Here is a 13,638-nt window from a genome sequence, read left to right as displayed (position 1 = left end):
CCGAATCAATTGTTTGTATAAGAATATTTACTGTATGACTGTGTGTAAGGAAGCCTAAATCACTTAAAACCTACACATATTGTGTTTATAATTTTATTAATAAAAGAAAGTAGTCAGATACAGCTACCATGAGGCTAATTTTAGTGAGTTATTATTTAAATAGGACTATATGAGCAATTATTTTAGGGAAAAACATGTTGGTAGCAGATATAAAATAAAATAAGTCATTATTTGAAGAGGTCAGGTGTCATTCCTTAACACCAAATAACCAGCAATGTCGACGTCCTCTCAGTAATACAACTCTTGATCCCACCAGCCTGTTGAAAACATTCAGAAAGCAGAACATTAGTCTTGCTTTGATATCTAGTTATTAGTTAAACGGGATTAAAATCAAGATTAGTGAAATACTCACTGCCTGGGTGTCTTCTCACACCTAGTTTCCTTATTTCATCATACACGAAAATCAGAATGCCGTACGGCAACGGCACAAACCACCACTGCACCCTGGAATGAAGACAGAACAGAAACGGTTATTTACGAATCACTGTTTGTCTACATTTCACCACATGCACATGTATTACCCCGGAGTATGAGAGTGCCAATAATATAAATAACGCTGAGGAAAAACTGTAAAATACCTGATAGGCATGAAGTTGAAGATGTTCGGCATCCCTGGGCAGTAACACAACAAGTTACCGAGACACAGCTGGAAGACTATGGCAGTCACAAGCACCTTATTTCTGCATGAAAATAAAAATCACACTATCATAATAATTGAATCCTAAATATGGACAAAAAAGTATGACGTGTCATTCGAAATAAAATTCGTGTGGTATAAGAAGAATAAAACACTTCAGGACATACTGTTATGGTATAATAATCAACTTCAGGGTGGGAACAGTGACATCTAGTGGCAAAAGCATGAGTAAAAGCTGAGGATTGCTGAGAGAGATTTGGGAGACTGATCTAGAATAGAATATCTATCATTTTTTCTCTGTTTGTTGTGTTAGTGTTGGTACCAGCTGTATATACAGTACTGTAGACCTCTAGTTTAAGATATAGTTGTGTTAGCATGTAGCAGTCCTGTGGGCTGACCCTTTTTTTCATGGGCATGTGTAAGTCACTAACCTGAAGAAGCCCTGCTGGAAGACAGACAGCCGGCGAGTTTTCCTGATTAACACATCAGAAATCTGGCAGACCTCAATACTGACGAAGAAGACGGTGTAGCAGGTGTACTCCTGATACAGACGCTGACTGAACGTCTTTCAAAGAAAATAACAGTGGCGTGTTTCTTTTAGATCATGTACAGTACACAGTGCATTTTTGGTTCCACGTTATATCAAGTGTCCCTAATACATGTGTAGTTACTGATAAACCATACAGGCATGACAAATAAGGATTGATTCACTGTTAGAGAATGATTACAGCAATATGCCACATGTAAATAGACATTTAATTAGCTCAGGTGTTAATAACGAGACAGTTATTACAGGACTATTGACTCTTTAATTAAGTTAATATAGAAGTCACACTTTAAAATAAGTGCACAGTTCCTGAAGAGCGAAGACGCATGACGGCAGCCGACTGCATCACCAAACTGCTGCTCATGCTGCATCACAGGGCGATGTACTGTACATGTAACACACTCAGAGGAAAGCGCTATCAACCCTCTTCCACATACATGAACTCTCAGATGCCTACGATTGGCTAGTGTCACTGAGATTGACAGGGGAGATAGAGCATGCCCCTCCCACCCAGAGAACATGAACAATCTTGAATCTTGTGAATCTCCTGACAATAAGACGAATGCTTGTGAATGGTTTAATAATCTATAGAAATACATCTTCAAAACATGCTTTTCTGACTTAAAAATATCCTATAGATCATATCTACACTGAGTTACCTGCTATATAAGCAGCTTTGATGTCTTTTGTATATTCCTTACCTTTTATTTTGCTTTTAGCTATGTAAAGTACTCTGTGTATGGCATATGCTCTATAAATATAAACTTTGCTACGCCTTGCATTATAAACTCGATGTTAGAAAGACAGATAGATCTCAGAATTGTCCAGTTGAATAGACGAATATTTAAATCATTTTAACCATAAGGGTTAAGCTCTTTTTAAGAATGGTCTTGTTCTACTGACCCATTCCTGTCCGTAGCTGTCCTGTAGGTCCTGTAGTCTGGCGTCTTCCCACTGAGAGCGAAGGCCCACACACAACAACGGGAACCAGCCCTCCTGAGCCATCGCCGTGAAGTAATCTGTGAATCCTGCGAAAGACTGGATCGCTCCTGAAGACAGGAAAAATAGCTCATATTGATAAAAAAAAATTAAAAAATCAGCCCTAATATTAAAAGCCTACATACCGATCTGAAAGTAGGAGTAGACGGCGAGGGCTTCGTTCACCAGCCGGTCTCTGCGTGGGTTCCTGGGTTTGAGATGCATGATGTCGCTCTCGGCTTTCTCGTAGGCCAGGGACACTGAGGGGAACTGACAGACAGCAGACGTCAGAGTGAAACGTGCAGGATTTTAACGTCACGAGCGATATCATGGCGGCGGTGCAGACTCACGATGTCCGTGGCGAGCTCGATGAAGAGGATGGTGATGCAGCCCAGCGGCAGCGGCACGCTGACCGTGATGTAGATGAGGTACGGAGTCAGCTCTGGAATGTTCTTCGTCAGAGTGTAGGCGATGGATTTCTTTAGGTTATCAAAGATAAGCCGACCTACGGAGCAGAATGAGTCAAAAAAATTCCGTTCTTTACATTCAGTTGTATTTTTATTCACTTAAATGCTTTTTTTTGTTACTTTGACCCACCCTGTTCGACTCCAGTTACGATAGAGGCGAAGTTATCGTCCAGCAGGATCATATCTGCAGCGTTTTTAGCAGCGTCAGAACCGGCGATACCCATCGCAATACCGATATCCGCCTTCTTCAGAGCAGGGGAATCGTTTACTCCATCTCCCGTTACTGCCACGATGGAGCCCTGATGGACAGGAAGAGTTCAAAATATCTTCACGTTTACATCAACAGGCCTTATTTCATCCTTTATTAAATTTTTACAAGTAAGATCATATGTAGTGTTTTAAAGGATGTAGACATGAACTATATTTATTACACAGTACTATATCCTGGTATTATTTTCAGTATTTATAGAACTCATTAAAGGATCAGTTTATCTCTGAAGAGAACATACAGTCTTGGGTTTGTTTGTTTTTTGTTTTTCAACTTATTGTATTCCTCCGTTATGGATATCAGTATTGATTATTGATATAAGGTGTTTAACATGGTAGCCGGTCTCACCAGACGCTGGCAGCTCTCCACGATGATGAGTTTCTGCTGGGGAGATGTGCGGGCGAACACCATCTCCGGGTGATTCTTCAGAGCGTCGTCTAACTCGTCGCTGGTCATGTCCTTCAGCTGACCTCCGTTAATAACACAAGCACGAGCGTCTCTGTCGAACAAAGCATCAGAACGAAAACCATAAGGATGGTTACTAACTTCAGCTAGATTTAGCTAGCTTTATCGCCAATCTTACACCTACGAACGCCAAGGTTCCTGTATAACTCACTGTCCCACCACCGGCCACTTGCAGCACAAGACGAGGAGTGTGTAGCGAGAGATCGTATCAGCGTTCATGTTAGCTAGCTTCTCTATTAACACAGCTGTCAAATCCAATGCTAGCTTTTTAAATGAGTCATTTTTGACAGCCATGTCGACTCAACCGGGTTTCCAGTGTAAAAAATAAACATAAAAAACTCTTCTTGTAGCACAGAAAAAGTCTTCATGTGCCTCTAAATATTACTAAACCATTTGTTGAGGTGTATTGCATTCAGGCTGCGATTTCAGAATTATTGGCACCCTTCAATAGGAAAAAAAATTTACACACAAGCAATTTAGACACAAGTTTTGGAACCCTACTGAAAACCTGTGGTGAGAATCGAAAAGGACGTCCCCATGTACAAACCTCAGAAAAAAAAACAAGGTCGAGTGCTGTTATTCAGTCCACTGTCTATAAACTCTGGGTGCCAATACTTTCCAGACTAGTGTTTTTTCCAAAGGAACTTGCACTACTCCTGTGCAGCATCTGTACAGCTTCTTATATCACTCAGTGCATGTCTTATTCGTGTTATATATTCTTATATTCATTGGACATTTTAATGAAGGGTGCCAATAATTTTGGACCTGACTATTAACAGCTGTAACTTGGAAAGAAGGAAATCCTTGCATGCTTTACGTTCGAGCCGTATGATATCATGGCACACTGCTGCGATGCCAGCGAGGTGACACCTGTGACGTGGTTATGAACAGTTATAACGGCGTTATGAAGCGCGGGTCGTGCGTCACCTCTTCTTAACCTGCTCCACGGGGATGCGCAGTCTGCTGGCGATGTCCTCCACCGTCTCACTGCCCTCCGATATGATGCCCACGTTCGCGGCGATCGCCCTTGCCGTGATGGGATGGTCTCCGGTAACCATGACGACCTGCAGATCAAAGTATCATACTTCCATGATTACCAATAAATATCAGATTGACTATATTGATTATTATGTAAGTATATCAAATAATATTATGTATTTTTTTTCTTAATAAAATGATTTGTAAATTACTTGGGATATGTGAAATTTTTTCATTTACAAATGTATTTTATCATATACAATGTATAAATTAAATTTTATATATAATAAAATTCTAATTTATTGAAATAAATGAAATAACAATACAATTAAAAAAATGACTAAAGTAAAATGCATTACATGTACTTGCAATACAAGTGCATACAAGCTGTAGTGACTAAAATTACAGTCCAGTGGCAGTCATTTCTCAGCTGAAGTTATGTTTTTCATCCTAACTGTGAAGTTATGATGCAGAACTGGACTTACTCGGATGCCAGCCGTACGACATTTCATCACAGCGTCAGGTACAGTGGCACGAGGAGGGTCGATCATGGAGATGAGGCCGGCGAAGCAAAGTCCAGACGTGGTGAAGTTCAATTCATCTGCGTCGAAGCTGAAGCCGCGAGGAAACTCCTTCTCGTTCAGGTACAAGTGGCAGAAACCTGATGAGTAAATAATAATAATAATAATAATCATCATCATCATCATCATCATCATCATTATCATCATCATCATCATCATCATTGTAAGGTTTTACAACATGAGTGGAAAATGAATGACAAAAAATACAGCAGGAAGTTCATCACTTTCACCCCAAAACTTATAATGTTTAAATGGAAAAAAATGCTTAAATTGACATCGGTGTAAATTGTTAAAGTAAATAAAAATAAAGCGCGTATGAGTTTCTGAATATTTACTAATTCATTTTATTGGAGTGCTCGTATGTTCACGCCTGAGCATGTATGTGAAATTGGATTATTCATATTATTCATATTATTATTATTAATTTTATTATGATACATTTTAATGTATTCATTATATTCATGTTTATATATTCATTATTGGTGATAATTGTCTGTTTGAGGAAATCTGATCTCAACAGTCTTGGCCTGGGTCATTTCTATTCATCTGGTAGATAGTATAACTATAAAATGTACTTTAAATTATGCCATATGTGTTATAATTAGTTGAGTAATTATTTTATTCTTGAAAAAAAAGTCATACACTGTTACTCCCAGGACCAAACTGCATGAACATGATGTCTATAATCTGTAAAGTTCCTCAGAGGAACTTTAGAGAGAACGCAGTGTTCCATGCCGTCTTACCCAGCACTCTCTCTCCCAGTCCTCCCAGGTCCATGTACGCGGTCTGGAAGGCTTCTTTCCACTGCTCGTCCAGAGGCAGCTCCTGACCCTTAATCAGGATGGTGGAGCAGCGCTCCAGGATCCTCTCCGGGGCTCCTTTCATCACCAGCAGGTAGCGCAGGTCCAGAGGATCCTCCAGCTCGTGTATTGAAAGCTGAACACAACAAGGGGGCGACAATGAGACAGCGAAGTGGAGAGAAGCAGACGTGCTGTACTGTATCTCAAACGCTTGAGGTTTGAGGTATAACTAGTAGACAAGGAACCCAAAGGGACCCTAGGGATTGGAAGGAGGATGGCCTAGTGACACACACACACACACACACCCACACACACTCACACACACACACACACACACACACACACACACACACACACACACTGTGTTTCAGTCCTTACTTCACATTCAAACACAAATCCTATACCAAACTGACCCCAAAATCATCATTAAAAGCATGTTGCCATGGAAACAGTGATTTTCATAGCTATTTATTTATTTAGGACAATATGACAAACTTTGCCCCCAGATTTGATGTTACTCTTACCTGGAACTTGTTGGTGGAGTTGAACGGCACCTCACAGATCTTTTTGAATCGTGCTCTGTAGTCTACGATGTTTCCGATGGTTAACTCGGTGAACTTTAACAGAGCCGTCTCAGAAGCATCGCCCACCACTTGTCTCTGTACAATGTAGTAGTCAGGTATATCTATATCTATATCTATTTATATTTATCAGATCAGGTTTCATGTCTATAATCAACTTCATTAAATTACGACATGTTACGAATCTGTAATTTAGTATTATTACAATCCTTGTGTATTTCTGATCAGTTTCTTCCCTTTTTGTCTCATTTGGAGAATAAAGGTCTGAAAATCTTCTCAGCATAGTGGCAAGAGCAGACACACCCCTCACCGAGCGTTAGTACGGATTAAAGTAATATTATTTTCACATTCGGTTTGTTAGAAACAGCTCAAACTGGCTCTCTTTCACAAAGCATCTATTGATAAAAAGGTTAAACGCACATTGTGAAGATTTAATCCTGAGATTACACACGTCAGAATTCAGACCTCAGATGCAGCTACACAAAGAAATTACTCACGAAAGAGAGACACAAGTGGGTGGTTTGTCTTAAATAGATACACAATATATTGGCAGTACACTAGACTGCAGCAGGTGTGCAACCGACTCTGAATACACAGTACTTTCTTCACATAGACACATAGATAATGACATAACCTTTTAACTTAAGCCGCCGAGTCTGAACATGACCAATAGTGCACAGACTAAAAAGTCTTATCTCATTTCTTACAGCCTGGTTTGGTGGATATTTATGATGTATATCACCTCTCTTGATTACAAAATAATATTTTCTCTGCTTTCACTGACGTTTGCTCACCTTGGGGATCGGCACCGTCTCCTGATTGGGTTTGAAAAACGCCCGATTGCACAGACTCGCAACTCGTCCCAGTGCCCTCCACGTCTCCGAGGACTGGTCAAAACTCTGACCTGGACAAACACAAACACAACACAGTGAGATATTATTTAATCCTTTAATTCTTTGGGGTGGCAATAATTCCCATTTGGTTCCATTTCCATTAAAAAGAAAAGAAAAGAAAACTTCTCATGTGTTAGTAGGTATTAGGTATCTTTTGTTGCCATGGCGAGGGTGCCAATTATTATTGCCTTGATTTTATCTGTAGAAAAAATGCTTACAGTGTGGTTCTGCTGTATTGTTGGAGGTTGTAATGAAATGTTTTGGGATCAGGTTCCTCACCTGACTGGTCCTCGGTTGTGTCTGCGGCGTGGATCACGTTGTCAAACCACAGGTGAGCGACGGTCATGCGGTTCTGCGTCAGGGTTCCTGTTTTATCCGAGCAGATGACGGACGTAGAACCTAGAGTCTCCACGGCTTCCAAATTCTTCACCACGCAGTTCTTCCTGGCCAGACGTTTGGCCGTCAGAGACAGACACACCTTCAGAAATACACAGTTTACACTCTAAAGGCACGTCCAATGCATCACTTTATCCAATGAGTATCATTACAACATCATTATTTATTTGTGTAGATCATGCTTTCTTATATAACGCAGGGTTATAATACCTCCAGCTCTTACTGGCGCACATTTCTGTGCAAATATTTAAAGGTCACATTCACATAATGGAGATTGTGTTCAGGACGTTTTGACTTTGGAGTAACAAGGTGAGATAAAAACGCTGTTTTAAATGGACTTTTTAAATAAGGAGGCGAGGTTGCGAAATCACATGACCTCCATCTCTCCTTTCTGCTGTTAACACCGCTATTATTCGGAGTTAAAATGGCATGTATGGGGCATATACGTAACTAGTAACTAATTGCAGTAAAACTGGTAACTAATGTCAGATTACAAAGACGTGACGACGATCGTAAAAAGTATTCGTATTTATCTGGGGTTGAAAACGGCAAAAAATTTGAAAAAGCGAGGGAGAAACCCAAAATACTCGCTTCTGCTTGTTGATGTAAGTGTAGTGGAAAAAAGGGCGTGGCTTATGAGCGTATGAGTATCTAGATTAAGAAGTGTTTGGCTAACACACGTTAAGTTTAATCGGTGAAAATATTTTCACACTGTTACTTACAGTGACAGTAGCTAAAAGTCCTTCAGGCACGTAAGCCACCACGATAGCCATGAAGAAGATCATGGCCTCCAAGAAGGCGTAACCGATAAACATGGCCACCACGAAGAACGTGAAGCCGAAGAAGATGGCCAGACCAGCGATGATGTCGACAAAATGCTCGATCTCGATGGCGATCGGGGTTTTCTCGTTGCCCACTCCTGAGGCCAGGCTGGCGATGCGTCCGATGATGGTGCGGTCACCGGTGTTGATGATCATCCCTGTCGCTATACCTGTCCAAGCAGATGTTTTCGAGAATCATTTGATAAGCCGCTTCCAGCTCGTTCCCATTCCCTCAATGCAAACGTGTGATATACACTCTGCATATACACGGCACCATTTGAACGAAATAAGTATAAGTATAAGGTCGCATCAGCTTTAGAAATGTCTGCGTGTACAGTTTGTGTGTGTGTGTGTGTGTGTGTGTGTGTGTGTGTGTGTGTTACCTTCTAAACAGGTTGTAGAGAAGAAGGCGATATTGCGGGTTTCCAGCGGACTCTCATGTGTGCACTCGGGGCTCCTGGTCTGAGGCTCCGACTCGCCGGTCAGAGATGAATTATCCACCTGGGAAAAGGTTATGAGAATAATGGGATGGTTTGTGCCTCTTTAAACTGATATGGGATCAGTTCTGAGGTCTAAGCAAGAAATAACATGACATTTTAAAAATGCATGGCCCCCTTTTGTTCTACTCCTGTCAGGGAAGAACTGTAATCTGATGCTACAGTGGGCACATTCTCTGCGAAACTGGAAGGATTGAGATTGAAAAACATGTTGAGCTGATGAACCTCTACTGTCTGAATTTGGCATCAACGGTATGAATCCATAGCCCCGACCTGCCTTGAGTTATCGGCTCACACTGGTGGTGGTGGTGGTGGTGGTGGTGGTGGTAATGATATGGAGATTATGTCTGGCTCCGGAATGGCAAATATGACAACAAAGTAGAAGCAGATTGCAGAACTTTATCTTACATAGATGTTAGCTAGAGGTTGTGCAGTCAAGCGTTTTTCCCAACATGAGGGAGTGACAGATTATAACATGTACGAACTTGTCTCGTGGGTGTTCTACTAGGGCTGTAGGTCTCAAGTCAAGTCTTGTTGCATTTTCCGCATAGTTTTGGGCATTGGTTGAAATGCTTTTGGTCTTGATGAAAAGTTTGCAAAAATAATGTTTGTCTTCTCTTTTGACAAAAAATCATTCCTTCTACAAGAAAACAGTTTAATCAACCACTAGTTGAAGGAAAAGCTTTGAAATTTGGACTCTATATTGACCTGGTCTTGGCCCCCTGAAGACTCGGTCTTAACTCCATATCAGAAGGATAATGAAGAATAAAGCACATCGGTGGTGTTTATTTCTGGCACATTGGAGTGTTTTATTCCTTCCAGGTAATTTTTTTTACTTCCTGATAGTTTTTTCACTTCCTGATAGACGAGTACTGTTCAGACACAATCCTCACGCCAGGAAATGAAATAAGCCGTGTTTCCTGAGACGGTTGTAGTGTGGTTTCGTTATTTTGACATCACCCTGCCTTAAGGACAAAGTATCAGAGTATGCAAGTCTGGTTTTAAGTGACTGTACGTTACTGAGTTTTTCTTTCACATCATACTTTTGACTTTTACTTCCTACAATTCAAAACCTCTCCTTTCTCCTCACTCCATTTTTGGGCATCACTGCATCCGGCCACGCACCTTACAGCTCTGTGACGTGATGATACGGATGTCAGCAGGAACCCTGTCTCCTCCTTTGATCTCCACCATGTCGCCCACCACCAGCAGGTTGGCGTTGATCTGGGTCTTCTGGCCGTCTCGGATCACCATGGCTTGCTGGAGGGGAGAAAAGATACGCTTCGGGTTTCCTGCTCAAACACCCAGTTTATATTATAATCACTCCATTCTTGGCAAGGTGTTTCCTATCACACGACACTTTCCGAAGCAGGTTTGCTGGTAAATTGCTTGGTATAAGACTTCAGGATGTGCTGTTATCTCACCTGAGGTACCAGATTCTTGAAACTGGCGATGATGTTGGTGCTCTTGAATTCCTGGTAGTAGCCAAAACAGCCGGTCACGACCACCACAGTGATGAGCGTGATGGCCAAATAAAGCTGCAGAGAGACAGATTATAGAGTCCATTAGGAAATGAATGAAGAGGATTCTCAGGACGTTCAAAACAGAGGAAATCAATAACAGATTGCACAAAGCTCTTAAAACAAACCCAAAGCTTCTATTACCCAGCCACAAGGCTTTTTTGGCCAAGCATTGGCTTCTTTTACTCAAACTGGGGTTTCCATTCTCTAAGCCAAGGCTTCGCTAAAGCTGAGCATTCTTCCGCCCAACGTGAGGCTTCCTTTGCACAAACAGCGGATTTTCCTACCCAAGCATAGGCTACTTTTGCCCAAACCGAGTCTTCTGCCACCTAAACCTAGGCTTCTTTTGCCCAGGCAGAGGCTTCTATAATCCATCCCTAGACGAGACTACTTTTGCCCAAGATGAAGCTTTGTTTGCCCAACCAGAGGCTATTTTTCTCTTTTTCCCCCAACCCGAGGCTTCTTTTGTCCAAATAAGGGCTTTTTTTCCCTTTTTTCCCCCAACCCGAGGCTTCTTTTGTCCAAATAAGGGCTTTTTTTTCCTTTTTTCCCCCAACCCGAGGCTTCTTTTGTCCAAATAAGGGCTTTTTTTCCCTTTTTTCCCCCAACCCAAGGCTTCTTTTGTCCAAATAAGGGCTTTTTTTCCCTTTTTCCCCCAACCCGAGGCTTCTTTTGTCCAAATAAGGGCTTTTTTTTCCTTTTTTCCCCCAACCCGAGGCTTCTTTTGTCCAAATAAGGGCTTTTTTTCCCTTTTTTCCCCCAACCCGAGGCTTCTTTTGTCCAAATAAGGGCTTTTTTTTCCTTTTTTCCCCCAACCCGAGGCTTCTTCTGTCCAAATAAGGGCTTTTTTCTCTTTTCCCCCAACCTGAGGCTTCTTTTGCCCAAATAAGGGCTTTTTTCTCTTTTTCCCCCAACCCGAGGCTTCTTTTGCTCTATTTGATTCTAATAATGGTGCAACCAACAGATTAAAAGTATTAAAATGAAGTAATATAAATGCCGAAATGAACGTGATCACCCTCCATATCTACTCAGTTATATTACGCATTACACAGATTCCTGGGGAATGATTTTTGTGCCACTAGGAATCGAATTTGAATGAAAATCTCAAATTCACGGTGGCGTCTCGGCGGTGCGACACCACGATCCTCGAATTTGAGCCTGAGCTGTACAGCGTTTCTGTGCAGGAACCTGTACGGGTTTCCTCCAGGTTCTCCGTTGTCCAAAACACTCTCACATTAATGAGTATGAGCTTTCTCCGTCCCGAAAGCTGCTTCACTTCCGACCGCACCGTTCAATTTGGCATTTCACCACCGTTTAAGGTATCGAATACGAAATGCACATCAACTTTTACCTCATTCGAATTTAAAACCACTTCAGTGCGATTTCAAGTCAAGGAATAAAAATTCAAACGTTCAGAATTCTCACGTTGTCGTAGCTGCCGATTTCCCCCTTCGCACACTCGATGCCGAACGCGATGAAGCAGATGACGGCAGCGACCCACATCAGACACTGCAGACCTCCGGCCAGCTGCCGGGCGAACTTCACGTACTCGGGCGTCCCTTTGGGTGGCTTCAGCTCGTTGGGGCCGTCGCGCTCCAGGACCTGCTCAGCGATCCTCGAGGACAGACCCTACGGCGCAGTGCGACAGATTAGACAGAGGAGGGTCAGCACAAAGCCCAGTGCTATTACTATGATATCAAAGGTGTAACAACAGCAACATCTGGGGCTTTAATACAGGAAATGGCATTAATAGACATAAAATTAAATAAAAAGGAAGCAAATATAAAAGCATTGTACACCTTTGGAGAAAAAAGCAGATAAATATTGTTGAAATTCTGCATAAAAGGAGACATTTATTAATCCAGCTTTACCACTGAAAACATTTTATGTCCTCGAATGGAAATGCAAGAAGGTTGGAAAACACCCATAGAAAGCCATTTTTGAGAAGATATAGGATGAAATTTTTTATGAAGTTTTATTTATAAAATAGTTTTTTAAATATTCCGATCCTGATCGTCATTTAGCGCTTGGATTTCCTCAGACGTTTGTTTGCTATTTGTTTGTTATCTAGTATGTTTACTCTTATAGGAGGAGAAAAATTGGCCATTTTTATGTTTTTTAATTTTCTGATCATCTTTTCGCTGATGGATTTTCTTTCCTCAAAAACAGACAATTATTAATATTTTTTTCTGTTTTTTTTTAAAAAACGTCTTCTAATCTGAATCGATTCTTTCTAACGATTGATCTCACTTGACATACTTACTGTAACAGTCCCACAGCCTTTACCCTGCGGAACGCGGAATATAAGACACCACATATTTATTCGGGACACGTTTATCGACTAGAAGCTTTAAAAAAATGGACGAAAGATTAGGCTTAGACCTCTGAGGGTTAAACTCACACGCCACGTCAACATGTCCTTGTCATTTTCCTTCAGATTTTTATTTCTGTTTTGAAAACATTTATACAAGTGAGATCAACGTAAGTCGCTCTGGATGGGTGAAATCTCCAGGTCTGAGTATAACACTGTAGTGAAGTGACTCTTACTTTGGTAATGCTGGTCGAGTATCTCGCCTCTAACTCCTCGATCGTGATCTCGTGGTCGTCCTGCACGAACAAACCGTTATGAGAGCATTTATATACAGTACATTCACGTCGGACACAAGTATGGGCGTGAAAACGTCTCTGCCACTCACGATGTCCATCTCCTTCTTCATGTTCTCCAGTCGCTCCTTTTTCTTCTGTTTTTTCTTTTTCTTGATCTTCACGTCCATGTCCCCGTCCATTTTATCCATCTCCACAAACATCTCGTAGGAGTCCTGTGAAGAATATATAAGAAACGCCGGTTAGTCGGAAACAACCCGCACGCCCGCGTTGTATAAAAACTACCACCGATATTTCACTGCTTTATATCGTTTCCGAGATTTTTACCGTTTTATTCATGATGCTCAACTCGCTGTTCAACTCGATCGACGTCCAAACCTCAAAGCTCTCCTCGCCGGAAATCGTGAAAACGTCTCGGTATCCCGCGGACACCTCGCTCTTGAAACTCCCAAGGAGAACGTACAGGAGTGTGTTATCAGCTGAGGCAGGTTTATATACCGCTGCCTCGTGTCCTTCAGCAGGCCTACAGCGTGAAACACGCTTCC

General features: G+C 41.6%; 1 protein-coding gene across 1 annotated transcript; it reads right to left on the bottom strand.

Moving 5' to 3' along the window:
- Positions 1–79: 79 nt before the first annotated feature.
- On the bottom strand, positions 80–13,637 carry LOC108256310 (ATPase H+/K+ transporting subunit alpha). The gene is made up of 23 exons (XM_017453016.3): positions 13,421–13,637; positions 13,186–13,308; positions 13,037–13,096; positions 11,915–12,118; positions 10,394–10,507; positions 10,095–10,229; positions 8,856–8,973; positions 8,374–8,642; positions 7,535–7,733; positions 7,157–7,266; positions 6,306–6,440; positions 5,725–5,917; positions 4,886–5,061; positions 4,350–4,486; positions 3,306–3,456; positions 2,820–2,988; positions 2,573–2,727; positions 2,369–2,492; positions 2,148–2,293; positions 1,129–1,262; positions 639–740; positions 413–504; positions 80–317 (listed from the first exon to the last, which is right to left on the bottom strand). Exons 1-23 carry the CDS (start codon positions 13,430–13,432, stop codon positions 289–291), a joined length of 3,087 nt encoding a protein of 1,028 aa, XP_017308505.2. The 5' UTR covers positions 13,433–13,637; the 3' UTR covers positions 80–288.
- Position 13,638: the final 1 nt, after the last annotated feature.

Source organism: Ictalurus punctatus, chromosome 23, assembly GCF_001660625.3.
Source record: "Ictalurus punctatus breed USDA103 chromosome 23, Coco_2.0, whole genome shotgun sequence".
Taxonomy (NCBI): domain Eukaryota; kingdom Metazoa; phylum Chordata; class Actinopteri; order Siluriformes; family Ictaluridae; genus Ictalurus; species Ictalurus punctatus.
This window is presented reverse-complemented; position numbering and strand designations above follow the sequence as displayed.

Excerpts from the sequence above, each read along its gene's own strand:
- LOC108256310 (XM_017453016.3), bottom strand. Across the intron at positions 7,267-7,534 it reads CACAACCGAGGACCAGTCAG|GTCAGAGTTTTGACCAGTCC; the intron begins GTGAGGAACCTG and ends GTGTTTGTCCAG. Across the intron at positions 2,728-2,819 it reads CGTAACTGGAGTCGAACAGG|GTCGGCTTATCTTTGATAAC; the intron begins GTGGGTCAAAGT and ends TCTGCTCCGTAG.